General features: G+C 47.4%; 1 protein-coding gene across 1 annotated transcript; it reads right to left on the bottom strand.

Moving 5' to 3' along the window:
* Positions 1 to 10,537: 10,537 nt before the first annotated feature.
* LOC140425570 (uncharacterized) lies at positions 10,538 to 13,248 on the bottom strand. Its single transcript, XM_072510007.1, has one exon. It carries the CDS (start codon positions 13,062 to 13,064, stop codon positions 11,658 to 11,660), a length of 1,407 nt encoding a protein of 468 aa, XP_072366108.1. The 5' UTR covers positions 13,065 to 13,248; the 3' UTR covers positions 10,538 to 11,657.
* Between the last annotated feature and the right edge of the window lie 1,562 nt (positions 13,249 to 14,810).

Genomic DNA, 14,810 nt, shown 5'->3' with positions numbered 1-14,810 from the left:
AAGGGACAAGATTTATAATCATCTAGATAGGAATAATATGATCAGGGATAGTCAGCATGGCTTTGTGAAGGGTAGGTCATGCCTCACAAACCTTATTGAGTTCTTTGAGAAGGTGACTGAACAGGTAGACGAGGGTAGAGCAGTTGATGTGGTGTATATGGATTTCAGCAAAGCGTTTGATAAGGTTCCCCACGGTAGGCTATTGCAAAAAATACGGAGGCTGGGGATTGAGGGTGATTTAGAGATGTGGATCAGAAATTGGCTAGCTGAAAGAAGACAGAGGGTGGTGGTTGATGGGAAATGTTCAGAATGGAGTACAGTCACAAGTGGAGTACCACAAGGATCTGTTCTGGGGCCGTTGCTGTTTGTCATTTTTATCAATGACCTAGAGGAAGGCGCAGAAGGGTGGGTGAGTAAATTTGCAGACGATACTAAAGTCGGTGGTGTTGTCGATAGTGTGGAAGGATGTAGCAGGTTACAGAGGGATATAGATAAGCTGCAGAGCTGGGCTGAGAGGTGACAAATGGAGTTTAATGTAGAGAAGTGTGAGGTGATTCACTTTGGAAGGAATAACAGGAATGCGGAATATTTGGCTAATGGTAAAGTTCTTGAAAGTGTGGCTGAGCAGAGGGATCTAGGTGTCCATGTACATAGATCCCTGAAAGTTGCCACCCAGGTTGATAGGGTTGTGAAGAAGGCCTATGGAGTGTTGGCCTTTATTGGTAGAGGGATTGAGTTCCGGAGTCGGGAGGTCATGTTGCAGCTGTACAGAACTCTGGTCCGGCCGCATTTGGAGTATTGCGTACAGTTCTGGTCACCGCATTATAGGAAGGACGTGGAGGCTTTGGAGCGGGTGCAGAGGAGATTTACCAGGATGTTGCCTGGTATGGAGGGAAAATCTTATGAGGAAAGGCTGACGGACTTGAGGTTGTTTTCGTTGGAGAGAAGAAGGTTAAGAGGAGACTTAATAGAGGCATACAAAATGATCAGGGGGTTGGATAGGGTGGACAGTGAGAGCCTTCTCCCGCGGATGGATATGGCTGGCACGAGGGGACATAACTTTAAACTGAGGGGTAATAGATATAGGACAGAGGTCAGAGGTAGGTTCTTTACGCAAAGAGTAGTGAGGCCGTGGAATGCCCTACCTGCTACAGTAGTGAACTCGCCAACATTGAGGGCATTTAAAAGTTTATTGGATAAACATATGGATGATAATGGCATAGTGTAGGTTAGATGGCTTTTGTTTCGGTGCAACATCGTGGGCCGAAGGGCCTGTACTGCGCTGTATTGTTCTATGTTCTATGTTCTATAGAAGGATATGGAGGCTTTGGAAAGGGTGCAGAGGAGGTTTACCAGGATGTTGCCTGGTCTGGAGGATGTTTGCTATGCGAAGAGGCGGAATAGATTTGGACTGTTTTTATTAGAACAGAGGTTGAGGGTGACCTGATAGAGGTCTACAAGATTATGAGGGTCATGGATAGAGTGGATGGGCAGGCACTATTTCAGGGTGGACGGGTCAGTCACCAGGCAGCAGGGGTTTAAGGTCTGTGGGGCAAAGTTTAGAGGAAATGTGCGAGGCAGGTTTTTTACACAGAGGGTGGTGAGTGGTTGGAACGCGTTGCCAGGGAAGGGAATGGAAATAGATACATTAATGGCATTCAAAAGGCATCTCGACAAATGCATGGATAGGATGGGTATAGGGATACGGCACTAGGAAGTGCTGAGGGTTTTGGTCAAGTGTGGTATCATGACCGGTGCAGGCTTGGAGGACCTAAAGGCCTGCATTTGTGCTGTATTGTTCTTTATTAGTTCCCATTAGACAACATGCCTAATAAACATATGTAAACATACAACTCTCATTTCACTTACATTGTATTTACAAAGTAATTCTCCTTAAAGTACAATATGAATGGCCGCTATCTACGGTAGAAGCCATCAATCGTTCCCTTCACAGTGAACTTAACCTTCTCAAGGTGCAGAAACTCCATCAAGTCATTCAGCCACGCTGAGGCACCAGTTGGCATCACTTGCCTCTACCTCAGCAGAATCCGCTGCCGGGAATCAATGAGGCAAATGCCAGGGCATCCATCCCCACACCTGTCCTTACCTCCGGCTGGTCCGACACCCCGAAGAGACCTACTAATAGACAGGGCTCTAAATCAACATTTAGGATTGCCGATATAATGCTGAAGAAAGACCACAAAAATCTACCAATTTGGGACGGGTCCAGAACATGTGCGCATGGTTCGCAGGCACTCTAGAATACCGCTTGTACCTATCTTCAACCCCCGCAAAACAATCGATTCATCCAAGCCTTGGTGAGGTGAGCCCTAAACACCACCTTGAGTTGGATCAAGTTCAACTTCGCACAGGATAACATAGCCTTCACCCTGCGGAGGGACTCAATCCACACTTCCACAAATTGGGTCCCAGTTCCTCCTCCCATCTGGCTTTCATCTCTTCCACCAAAACCTACTCTTCCCCAAGATCCCAGTTGTACTGCCCTCTTCTGACTCAGCAATAATCCCCTCCCATAAAGTGGATGCGGCACTACCGGGAATGTTGGAAATGTCAGCTGGACAAAATCCCGTACCTAAACGTACCAGAACATATCCGCACCCTCCAATCCCCCCCAAGTCCTGTTTTCTCCCTCAACTCATCCAAACTGGCAAACCGCCCCTCCAGAAACAAATCCCTCACCCTCTCCAGCCTCTTACCTTCCACCCCCAAATGTGCCATCCAATTTCGCCAGTTCAAACAAATGATTCCTACAGGGAGGGGTCCATCTTGACACTGCCGCCAGCTTAAAATGCTTATGGAATTGCCACCATATTTTCAAAGTGGAAACGACCACCAGGTTTGAAGAATATTTCCCTGGAGCAAAAAGCAGAGACACCGTCGCCAGCGCCTCCAAGCTAGACCCCGACTCCAACTGCACCCAAACAACCTCCTGGTCCCCACACCACCCCAACACGTCTCCGCATTGGCCGGCCAATAATAAAACATCAAATTCGGCAACGCTAGCACCACCCCCCCCCCCCGCCCCCCCCCCCACCTCCCTACCCCTCTGTAGTACCTTCCTCTGATTATGAGGTGTTCTCCACGCCCATATGAAATCCATTATGAGCTGCTCCATCCCCCGAAAAAAACGACTTAGGCAGAAAAACTGGGAGACATTAAAATAAAAACACGATTCGGCAGAATTGGGCAACACGGTAGCATAGTGATTAGCACAATTGCTTCACAGCTCCTGGGTCCCAGGTTCGATTCCCGGCTTGGGTCACTGTGCGGAGTCTGCACGTTCTCCCCGTGTGTGCGTGGGTTTCCTCCTGGTGCTCCGGTTTCCTCCTACAGTCCAAAGATGTGCAGGTTAGGTGGACTGGCCATGCTAAATTGCCCTTAGTGTCCAAAATTGCCCTTACTGTTGGGAGGGGTAGCTGGGTTATGGGGATAGGGTGGAGGTGTGCGGTTGGGAAGGGTGCTCTTTCCAAGAGCCAGTGCAGACCTGATGGGCCGAATGGCCTCCTTCTGCACTGTAAATTCTATGATTCTATGAATCGTGGCAAGATATCCATCCTAGATAAAAGCAAGTTACTGCAGATGCTGGAATCTGAAACAAAAACAGAAAATGTTGGACAATCTCAGCAAATCTGATAGCATCTTTGTAGAGAGAAGGGAGCTGACGTTTCGAGTCTGGTTGACTCTTTGTCAAAACAGCTATTCATCTTAATGGATTGAACGTGGCCCGCCAGCGACAACGGAAGGCTGTTGCACCTCTGTAGATAGCTCCTGACCCTGCTCGCCAGGTTAGTGTAATTTATTTTGAGAAGCTGCGCCCAAACCCAAGCCACCTGGACCCCCAGATACTGTAAGTTAGTCCCAGCCAGACGGAACAGCAGCCCCCGCCAACCCAGCTCCTCCCAGAGAGCTAACCACAAAGTACTCGCTCTTCCCAATGTTTAATTTATACCCTAGAAGGAGCCAAACCTCTTCATTATACCCATAATATCCCCCATAACTGGCCCTGGACCCCTTACATACAGCAAGAGGTCACCCCTATACAGGGACACCCTGTGTTCTACTCCACCTCTCATAATTCCTCTCCACTTTTCCGAAGCCCTCAAAGCAATAGCCAATGTTTAGATCGCCAATGCAAACAGAAGAGGAAACAGAGGACACCCCTGCCTTGTCCCCCTATGCAGCCCAAACAACCCCGGACTCTCGATGTAAGAGCGCACACTAGCAGATAGAGCTTTGTATGACAACTGCACCCACAACACAAACCCAGGACACAGCCCCAACTTCACCAGAACTGCAAAAAGATAGCTCCACTCAGCCCTATCAAATGTTTCTTTTGCGTCCAGAGACACGATTATATCCGGCTCCGGCTCCACCGCCAGTGTAAGAACTACGTTGAACAACCACGTCACATTGGATGGCAGTTTTCTGCCCTTCACAAAGCTTGTCTGACCTTCCCCCACTACCTCCGGCAGACAGGGCTCCAACTTCAACACAAACACCTTAGCCAAAAGCTATGCATCCACATTGAGCAGCACAATCAGGCAGTACGACCAGCACTTCTTCAGGAGAAGGAGATGGATGTCTGCCCCAACGTCTCCAGGAGGTAACCCCTTGCCAGTGACTCATTAAACATCCCCAAAACCGAGGGGACAACTGATCCGCGACCTTCTTATCAAATTCTACCGGAAACCTGTCTGGCCCCAATGCCTTCCCTGTCTGCATCTTTTCTAAGGCCGTGCGAACCTCGTCAAACCCCAGCGGCGCCTCCAACTCCTCCCGTGATTCCTTCCCCACCTAGGGAAACCCCAAACCCTCTAAGAACTCTGCCATCCACTGCTTGTCCTCTGGCGGCTCAAATTTCTAAAGCCCCTCGTAGAAGGTTCACAAACGCCACGTTCAACTTTTCAGGGGCAAAGACTAACCTAGCCCCACCCCCCAGCCTCCGCACCTGCACAATCGCCATAGCAGCCTCCTGTCGCCATAACTGATAAGCATAACGCGGCTAGCCTTCTTCCCATGCTCATATACCACCCCCTTTAAGTGGCACAGTTGCCGCACCGCCCAGCCTGTGGACATGTCAAACTGAATTTGCAGCTTCTTCCTACGTGCCCATGACTTTGGTCATGATGTGGAGATGCCGGCGTTGGACTGGGGTGAGCACAGTAAGTCTTACAACACCAGGTTAAAGTCCAACAGGTTTGTTTCAAACACTAGCTTTCGGAGCACTGCTCCTTCCTCAGGTGAATGAAGAGGTATGTTCCAGAAACATATATATAGACAAATTCAAAGATGCAAGATAATGCTTAGAATGCGAGCATTTGCAGGTAATTAAGTATTTACAGATCCAGAGATAGGGATAATCACAGGTTAAAGAGATGTGAATTGTCTCAAGCCAGGACAGTTGGTAGGATTTTGCAAGCCCAGGCCATATGGTGGGGAGTGAATGTATTGCAACATGAATCCAAGGTCCCGGTTGAGGCCGCACTCATGTGTGCGGAACTTCGCTATAAGTTTCTGCTTGGCAATTCTGCATCGCCGCACGTCCTGAAGGCTGCCTTGGAGACCGCTTACCGTAAGTGTTCTCCAAGGCAGCCTTCAGGACGCACGACAACGCAGAATTGCCAAGCAGAAACTTTTGGCCAAGTTCCGGGCTTGCAAAATTCTACCAACTTTCCTGGCTTGAGACAATTCATACCTCTTTAACCTGTGATTATCCCTTTCTCTGGATCTGTTAAGACTTAATTACCTGCAAAGACTCGCAAAGTATCGTCTTGCATCTTCGACTTTGTCTATATGCCTAGAGTATGGAGTTACAGGCCTTCAGCTGTCTCCTTGAATCTCTGGCTTCTCACAGGCCTATTTTGCTTTAAGTCTGCCACAACATCCCATAAATAACCCCAGAACTTCCCACATTTGTGTGGCTGCTCCTGAGATAGGTTGATCAATAGTATTCTGCTATTGGGTAAACCATGGTAACTGAAGCAGTTCATACTGTGTTAACTCTGCTGCCCCAGGTGTTACAATCCCAGTTGATGATATAACTGGACGAGAAGACCCCAGAATGGAACTCTAGTTCAAAAGACGATGAGCGGGATTCTCCATTGGCTGACACCATAATCAGGAAATGCAAATGGGCAGAGTATCGGTTTTGACAACCAAATCGTGGCAGGCGCCGGTTTCACGCCATATCGTAATTCTCCTTCATCTCAACAGCAGCATTCCAGAACGCACGTAAACGTCGTTGGCGTATCATTACCGGGCCTGACTGGGGCGAATTCCCAACGGCGAGGTTCATGTGTGCTTTAAAAAATCGGGAAACTGGTGCCGAGGCTGATAGAGAGGGAAACGGAAAGTTCCAACATCGCTATATTTTCTGACAGTTGTACTACTGGTCATGGGGCTTCTGCCAGGGTCAGGGGAGTAACAGGGGGGTGGCCAAAGGCGGCTGTGGGGTCGGGGTGGACGGACACGGGACATTATTGCCGCTGCCTGCAAGATAGCCATGCAGATGCGCACAATGCTGACAGACCACTGTTAGGACCACAGGTCATATGGGTGTCTCCCCAGGCCACCCCCTAGGTGCCCTCTGGCCCCAGCCGGCACATCAGTGGGATGGGCGCGTTCCAGCACAACCAGTGCCATCTTGTTGGCTGGGATGAGTGTGTGTGGGGAATGAAGTGTGTATATGCAGCTGCAGCTTGTCAGCCTCCTGAGTGTCAATCAGGGACCTGCCAAATCCAGCATCGTTTTTCATTGGAATCAATTGTGTTCCACGTGGTCCCAGTGCTAGGCCTCTTCACGGTCGCTGAATCGGCCCAGGTCGACACTTAGTTTCAGAAATGGAGAATCCCGCCGCGTAACGAGGAAGAAGAGTCACAGGACCGCTAGATAGTTTTAACAACAGGAATACATTTATTAAACATGGAAAAATTGGATTATAAAATACTCCTTTGCTCCTGCCGTAACTTAAGAATTACACAGAGGTTTTAAGATTCATCTCAAAGTACTTCTGAATCTACAATGGTCTCATTGACACACAAAGTCCCTTTTTTTAAGGCATACCGATTGGCTGTGTTCAAATACACACTCCACTTTGAAACCCCAAGTGAATGTCTTTAGGGGCTGGTTTAGCACAGGGCTAAATCGCTGGCTTTGAAAGCAGACCACGGCAGGCCAGCAGCATGGTTCAATTCCCATACCAGCCTCCCTGAACAGGCGACGGAATGTGGCGACTAGGGGTTTTTCACAGTAACTTCATTTGAAGCCTACTTGTGCCATTAAGCGATTTTCATTTAATTTTTCAGTCCCCCCCAGATGATTGTCACGTAAGTATTTCCAAACTTCAATCTCCCAAATGATTCTTTCACATCTTCTCTCATAATCATGCTTTCCTTTATGGTTAAGTGTTGGGTAAAACTGTACATCTTAGATTTAATAATATGCCTTCATAATAATACAACTTGCCATTTCTTTATTCTATGTAGTCGGAATTAGAAACATTTGAAGATGTGTTTCACAGACAAAACTCAAGTGCTGAAAAGTCTTGATTGTTAATCCGACACTCCAATCTGGTGACACATTGCTGGAAGCATAGTTGCACAACATACTGTCAGGACGAGTGTTCGAGGCCACAACTTCCAACTTCATAAAGATTTCTTGTAATACTTCTTAATACTTGTAATACTTTGGATAAACTCGGTTTGTACTCACTGGAATGACAGAGGTTGAGAGGCGACCTGATAGAAGTCTATAAAATTATGAGGGGCATGGGCAGAGAGGATAGTCAGAAGCTTTTTCCCAGGGTGCAAGAGTCAACTACTAGGGGACGTAGGTTTAAGATGTCAGAGGCAATGTTTAGAGATGTGAGGGAGGTTTTGTACACAGAGGATAGTGGGTGCCTGGAACTCACTGCCGGCAGAGGTGGAAGCAGCTACAATAGTTTTTTAAAATAAATTTAGAAGACCCAATTCATTTTTTTCCAATTAAGGGGCAATTTAGCGTGGCCAATCCACCTAGCCTGCACATCTTTTGGGTTGTGGGGGCGAAACCCACGCAGACACTGGAAGAATGTGCAAACTCCACACGGACAGTGACCCAGAGCCAGGATCGAACCTGGTACCACGGCGCCGTGAGGCAGCAGGGCTAACCCACTGCACCACCGTGCTGCCCCAGCACGTACAATAGTGGCATTTAAGGGCGTCTTGACAAATACATGAATAGGATATAGGAAGAAGTCTTACACCAGGTTAAAGTCCAACAGGTTTGTTTGGAATCACTTACCTGGTGAAGGAGCTGCGCTCCGAAAGCTAGTGAATCCAAACAAACCTGTTGGGACTTTAACCTGGTGTTGTAAGACTTCTTACTGTGCTCACCCCAGTCCAACGCCAGCATCTCCACATCATGAATAGGATCGGAATAGAGGGATATGAACCCCGGAAGTGTAGGTTTTAGTTTAGAAGGGCCGCATAGTCGGCGCAGGCTTGGAGGGCCAAAGGGCCTGTTCCTGAGCTGTACTTTTTTTTGTTCTTGTTCTTTGTTAGTGATTTGCATTCCAAAATCCAGTCCATTTTCCAAAAATGAACAGAGTTTCCGCTCCACTTTTACCATTGAATCCACTCCACGATTTTACATCAATCCTTCAGATTCCTTTGTCTCGACTGACTTCCACTGTTACACAAACTCTGATATCCAGCCAACACTGTCTTCCCAGTTACTTTTAAAATTTGTTTTGCAGACTGTAGCAAGACAGTCCAAACTTTAGGATTACATTAGAAACCTTTAGGATTAGTTTAGAAAGCTATCTTCTCACCAGTTGATACCTTCTCAGCTTTGTGTGAGATGGCCATGAACAGAATCCTGTTCTATTTCCAGGTTTCTGGAATCATCTGTACTTTAGTTTCTCTGGAGCTTTCTTTCTTGTACATGACTCCATTTTACAACATTCCCTGCTTCGAGCAAGACTGTGAGTGGCCTTCTCACTCTCTCCCTGTCTCCAACTGCTGCGGCTTTCAGTTAAATAGTAGGGATTTTCACAGTAACTTCACTGCAGTGTAATATAAGCCTAGTGACACTAATAAAGATTATTAAAAAATGAAGAACAACAGAAGGCTTTCTCTCTTTCTGGGAAGTTGCCTCCTTTTGCTAAGCAATGACTTTTGGTTTATTTATTTTTCACACCTTAACCCTCTCTAAGCGCAGCAGTATCCCAGTTGGAATTGAAACCAACCCCCACACATACAAATACCTTGGTCCAGCGTGAATCTAGTTAAAGGCACCTTCCAGGCACAAAACATTGAATCCTCTTAAAACTATATCATATTTCTAATGTTTACCCGAATATTAATCCCTTAAAACTACCTATGTTTTCCTAAGTGGCATGCACAAGGTTTCTTATAAGACTCTCGTCTTGACCGTGGCTCTGGTATTCTGGAGATTTTTGCAGCAGGTTAATGTATGGTCAAGAGTGATCCAAGGTATTGTGGCATTGGATGTTATGGAGGTAGAAAGCAACCTTCACGAGGTTCTCCTGTTAAAGTAAGTTTTATAATCTGAAAACCAGGGAACTAATGCTGTTCAGAAGGTGACTAAACCTCGACCACCGTGCTCCTAGTCCAAGCAGTAAAAACCCACTAAAAAATGAATACTCTCAGGGACAACAAAGCATATGGCTCTGATTATGCTGCATGCTATGCAAAGCTGAGTGAAGAGGACAGCATGAACATTGGATCAGCTTTGATGAAAGGGGACAGAGCAGAAACAGTAAATGCTTCTCTCTCTCCACAGATGCTGTCTGAACTGCTGAGTATTTCTGAGTTTTCTGCTTTTGTTTTCAGTTGAAGCATTCGTAATATTTTGTTTTTGTACAGTGAATGGGGGGTGGGGGGGGGGGGGGGGGGGGGGAAGAGAGAACCTGATTGGAAGGATTCAAGCATTCAGTGCCTAGGAAGATGGGCATGTATTTGGGAGACAACAATGCATTCAAGGAATAAAAACTAAATTCTGGAAAGACTCAGCAGGTCAGACTGCCCCTTTTGCAAAAGAAAATCGGAGTTGACGTTTCAGGTCAATAACCTCGTTTACACGGACATAAAGGTCAAGGGTTTTTTTTTGAGGAGGGGAATGATGGCAGAATATGGAGAGGGGGACATTATCTGAGGAGAAGAAACCTTATCAGCTATTAAGGGAGTCAGGAAGGAAAGCTGGATGTTCAGCAGTTTAGTATGGAGTTGAAGCAGCAGGAAGTGGATCTCATGAACAAGGCGAGCTCAGAAAGGAAATAGGAGAGCAACTACAGAAAGATACAAATTCAGAGTTAGGGCAGAGGGGAGCTCTATGATTGTCTGATTGACCCCGATGCAATATGAAGGTGACTCAAAGGACATTAAAACATTTTTAAATACTGAACAATTTCCCATTTTTGTGTCCGAGAAACAGGTTCATTGTATAAAACACTTTTAATCCATTTCATAATGTATTTTAAATATCACGTTATATGTGTTCCATTTGCACTCATTAGTAAATAAAAGTTTCTATTTTATTCTAATGCACGTATATCCTATAAACAATGCATATCTCCCATGGTGTAACTGGCTTTCTAACCAGTTATGTCACTAAGAATTAAAACCACTTCAGTTGGAGTTGTGCTGACAGTCAGATGGAAACCAACTCCTCCTGAACAATCCTGCCAGTTAAGCCTTTCATTGCACATTAATTAACATCCAGTATATGTACTGTTAAAGATTGACTAATTTAATCCTATTGACAAATGTATTGTGTTCTATAATCTTCTATATGAGTTACAGTCCTCAGATCATTCAAAACACCTGACACATATTAGAGCATCAAAGATCAACTGCATATTAGAGCATCAAATCAACTGCACAATTATTTTTTGGATCATCTTTAGCCAATTCATAAAATGTGATTATATATAAAAATTTTAACTTTTAAGTTGAGATGACAACTTCATCAAGTTGTCTTTTTGTTATTGGACATACTGTAAGGCATGGCACTGTAATACACTGTACATAACTATCAGAAGCAGCAAAATATGATTTTGTGTTTGTAATCTTGCCACTGCTGTCAGGGAGTGGGTGGAGGGGCTTAGTGGAAATACAGGTGTCACACCAAACTTGCCTACTCTCCACAACTAGCAGAGGGTGGCATTGGAGATGCCTGGGAGAAGATTCTGTATCCCTGCTCCTAGACAAGAGATGTTACAAGCCTCTCTTAAAACTTTCCTCAAAGTAAGGCAAAGTTAGCAACACAAAATTGGAGGGTGGGGGAAATGGAATGCAGTTTAAACAAAGCTCGTAAACTACACAATGTCCAACTGTATCAGGTTTGTACACGGACATTTCCATTGTCAGTTCTGCCATTTGTATGTGCACAGCGGAATCTTTTGATCGTAAGTCAGATATTCTTGATGCCATTGCCACTTTAATTTTCTTCAATAACTGTACTGTCAATAGCATACCTCAAACTCTATCCTAAGACTGGAACATATAATAATACACTTCCTTGGGTAAGTTTGACGCCTCGTGCTTTTTTTAAACCCGCGGCTCCTGTCATAAAAGTAATGGAGAGATGGCACCGCTTTAACAGAGGACATATGCAAACATGTGCATTTAAAGATCCTAAGTGTTGGCGTGTTCATCTGACGTAGATTCACACAGCAGGGAGTAATTTTTGTCGAAGTTATTGTCCCAGTACTCCTCGTTGTCTGTCCTGTAGCAGATGGCGAAGTGGACAAAGGAACCCTGGTCCAAGAAAGGGGGGATGGACAAAACGAAGGAGAACTGGTCGGTGCCCAAGTGGCTCGACCCTTCCACATACTTCGCAGGCGTGTCCATGCTGGAGAGCCAGTTGTTGAAGGTGTAGCGGACAATCACCTCTTTGATATAGGAGATGTTCAAGACCCTGATCAGCCCGTGAACATCAAAGTGCCTGACGGTGACATTCTCCAGGCAGACCCGGTTCCTCTCGGCTCGCTGCATGAAGTCGCTGGCCTCGCAGGGCATAGAGAAAGCGGGCCTCATGCAGTGGATGCCCAGCGCTTTGAACTTCTCGTTTAGGTCATCCACGATGGTCGGGAAACTCTGGAGCCGCAGGAAGACCTTGGACGGAATGTAAGGTTCGTCGCTGGCTCGGAAGTGCTTGACGCTGGCCAGGCTGAGCCCCAGCGAGTCGGCGAACTTCACCTTCTTGCGCAGCCCTCCGTTGAATTCGCTGAAGAAGTCGGAGGGGTCATGTAGGCAAGGCAAAGACTTGGTGCGGCGGCGGTTCAGCCTAAGCTCATTGCTCTGCCGGCTGCCTGCACTGACCAGCACTTCCTTCTCCGGACATGTGCCATCAGGCTGGTGGGACAGCTCGCAAACTTTCCCCTCGTCACCAGCCTGCGAGTTGCAGCTAGTCTTGCAGCTGCTGGTGTTGCAGTTGTTACCGTGGTTGCAGGTTTTGCTGTTGTTGCAGCTTCTGGTGTTGCAACTGGCTGTGCTGCAGTTTCTGCTGGTGTTGCAGCCGCTGCTGGTGTTGCAACTGGCTGTACTGAAGTTTCTGTTGATGTTGCAACTGGCTAAGCTGCAGTTCCTGCTGGTGTTGCAACTGGCTATGCTGTAGATTCTGCTGTTGTTGCAACTGGCTGTACTGCAGTTTCTGTAGGTGTTGCAGCCGCTGCTGGTGATGCAACTGGTTGTGCTGCAGTTTCTGTTGGTGCTGCAACCAGTTGTGCTGCTGTTTCTGTAGGTGTTGCAGCCGCTGTTGTCGCAACTGGCTGTGCTGCAGTTTCTGTTGCAGCCAGTTGTGCAGTTTCTGTTGGTGTTGCAACAGGTGATGTTGCAGTTTTTGCTGCTGTTGTAGCCGCTGGTGCCGCAGCTATTGGCGTTGCAACTGGCCGTGCTGCAGTTTTTGCTGCTGCTGGTGTTACTGCTGGACCCCAGAGTAAGTTGCAGAGAGTGGCTGGAACAAGAAGTCGGCGCGACCTTCAGATCTGTCTGCAGGTCCCGGTGCACCGCCGGGGAGATGGCAGGGTCGGGCTCTTCCATGACATGCCGCTCCTGATCTCTCCCCACCAACCCCTTCCTTCCACCGCTTGCACAAACTCAACCTGCACCTATTAAAAATAGTAACAGTAATAACAACAGCACAATCAGGGGAAGCGCCGCCAGCAGATCTTGAGCCCGTTTAAAAAAAACTCTGCTGAAAACTTTGCGGTGTCACGTACATTGGGCTGGGAGCCGAGTCCAGAGCGGAGCAGCCGGGCGTCAGAGCGACGTGATCACAACAAATAAACAGGTGGCTTTGAGTCACTGCCGCCAGGGGAGCAGGAGGCGGGGGGAGGGGGGCGCAATACTGAGAGTAATAGGGACAGCTCCGGGGGTGGGGGGCGCAATACGGAGAGTAATAAGGACAACCCCGGGGGTGGGGGGAGCAATACTGAGAGTAATAGGGACAGCCCCGGGGGTGGGGGGAGCAATACTGAGAGTAATAGGGACAGCCCCGGGGGTGGGGGGAGCAATACTGAGAGTAATAGGGACAGCCATAGGACGATAATCCCCGTTGTTGGCATTAGGGACAATCAAGACAATAATTCCTTATTGAGGGCAATGGGAACACTGTCCAGGAAATGATCCCACACCTTTAGGGCTATAGAGGCTTCTAGGGCAACGACCAACACTGAGGGTGATGCAGGAACCTCAGGTCAATATCTCTCACTGACTAATGGCTATAGAGGCAGCTTCACTGCAAAACACCCCGTTGGGAGTTGGGGGGGGGGGGGGGGGAACAGTACAAAGAACGAAGAAAGGTACAGCACAGGAACAGGCCCTTGAGCCCTCCAAGCCTGCACCGACCATGCTGCCCATCTAAACTAAAATCTTCTACACTTCCGGGGTGCGTATCCCTCTATTCCCATCCTATTCATGTATTTGTCAAGATGCCCCTTAAACGTCACTATTGTCCCTGCTTCCACCACCTCCCCCGGCAGCGAGTTCCAGGCACCCACTACCCTCTGTGTAAAAAAACTTACCTCGTACATCTCTAAACCTTGCCCCTCGGACCTTAAACCTATGCCCCCTGGTAATTGACCCCTCTACCCTGGGAAAAAGTTTCTGACTATCCACTCTGTCTATGCCCCTCATAATTTTGTAGACCTCTATCAGGTCGCCCCTCAACCTCCTTCGTTCCAGTGAGAACAAACCAAGTTTATTCAACCTCTCCTTATAGCGTATGCCCTCCATACCAGGCAACATCCTGGTAAATCTCTTTTGCACCCTCTCTAAAGCCTCCACATCCTTCTGGTAGTGTGGCGACCAGAATTGAACACTATACTCCAAGTGTGGCCTAACTAAGGTTCTATACAGCTGCAACATGACTTGCCAATTTTTATACTCAATGCCCCGGCCAATGAAGGCAAGCATGCCGTATGCCTTCTTGACTATCTTCTCCACCTGTGTTGCCCCTGTGGACCTGTACACCAAGATCTCTCTGAGGGTTCTACCATTCACTGTATATTCCCTACCTGTATTAGACCTTCCAAAATGCATTATCTCACATTTGTCCGCATTAAACTCCATCTGCCATCTCGCTGCCCAAGTCTCCAAACGATCTAAATCCTGCTGTATCCTCTGACAGTCCTCATCACTATCCGCAATTCCACCAACCTTTGTGTCGTCAGTCGTGGCACCTTAAAGACAGTGGCACCAACCGAGGGCAATAACCTCTGAGCAACCCCCTCCACACTGGGTGGGGGGGGGAACAATACTGGCACTCTCAGGGTGATGAGCTCTACT

Source organism: Scyliorhinus torazame, chromosome 6 (assembly GCF_047496885.1).
Source record: "Scyliorhinus torazame isolate Kashiwa2021f chromosome 6, sScyTor2.1, whole genome shotgun sequence".
Taxonomy (NCBI): Eukaryota; Metazoa; Chordata; class Chondrichthyes; order Carcharhiniformes; family Scyliorhinidae; genus Scyliorhinus; species Scyliorhinus torazame.
Note: the sequence above shows the minus strand (reverse complement) of the source record. Positions and strands in the feature narration are given on the sequence as shown.

What these genes read in the sequence shown, in the direction of transcription:
- LOC140425570 (XM_072510007.1), bottom strand. Translation starts at nt 13,064, where the DNA reads ATGGAAGAGCCCGACCCTGCCATCTCCCCGGCGGTGCACCGGGACCTG.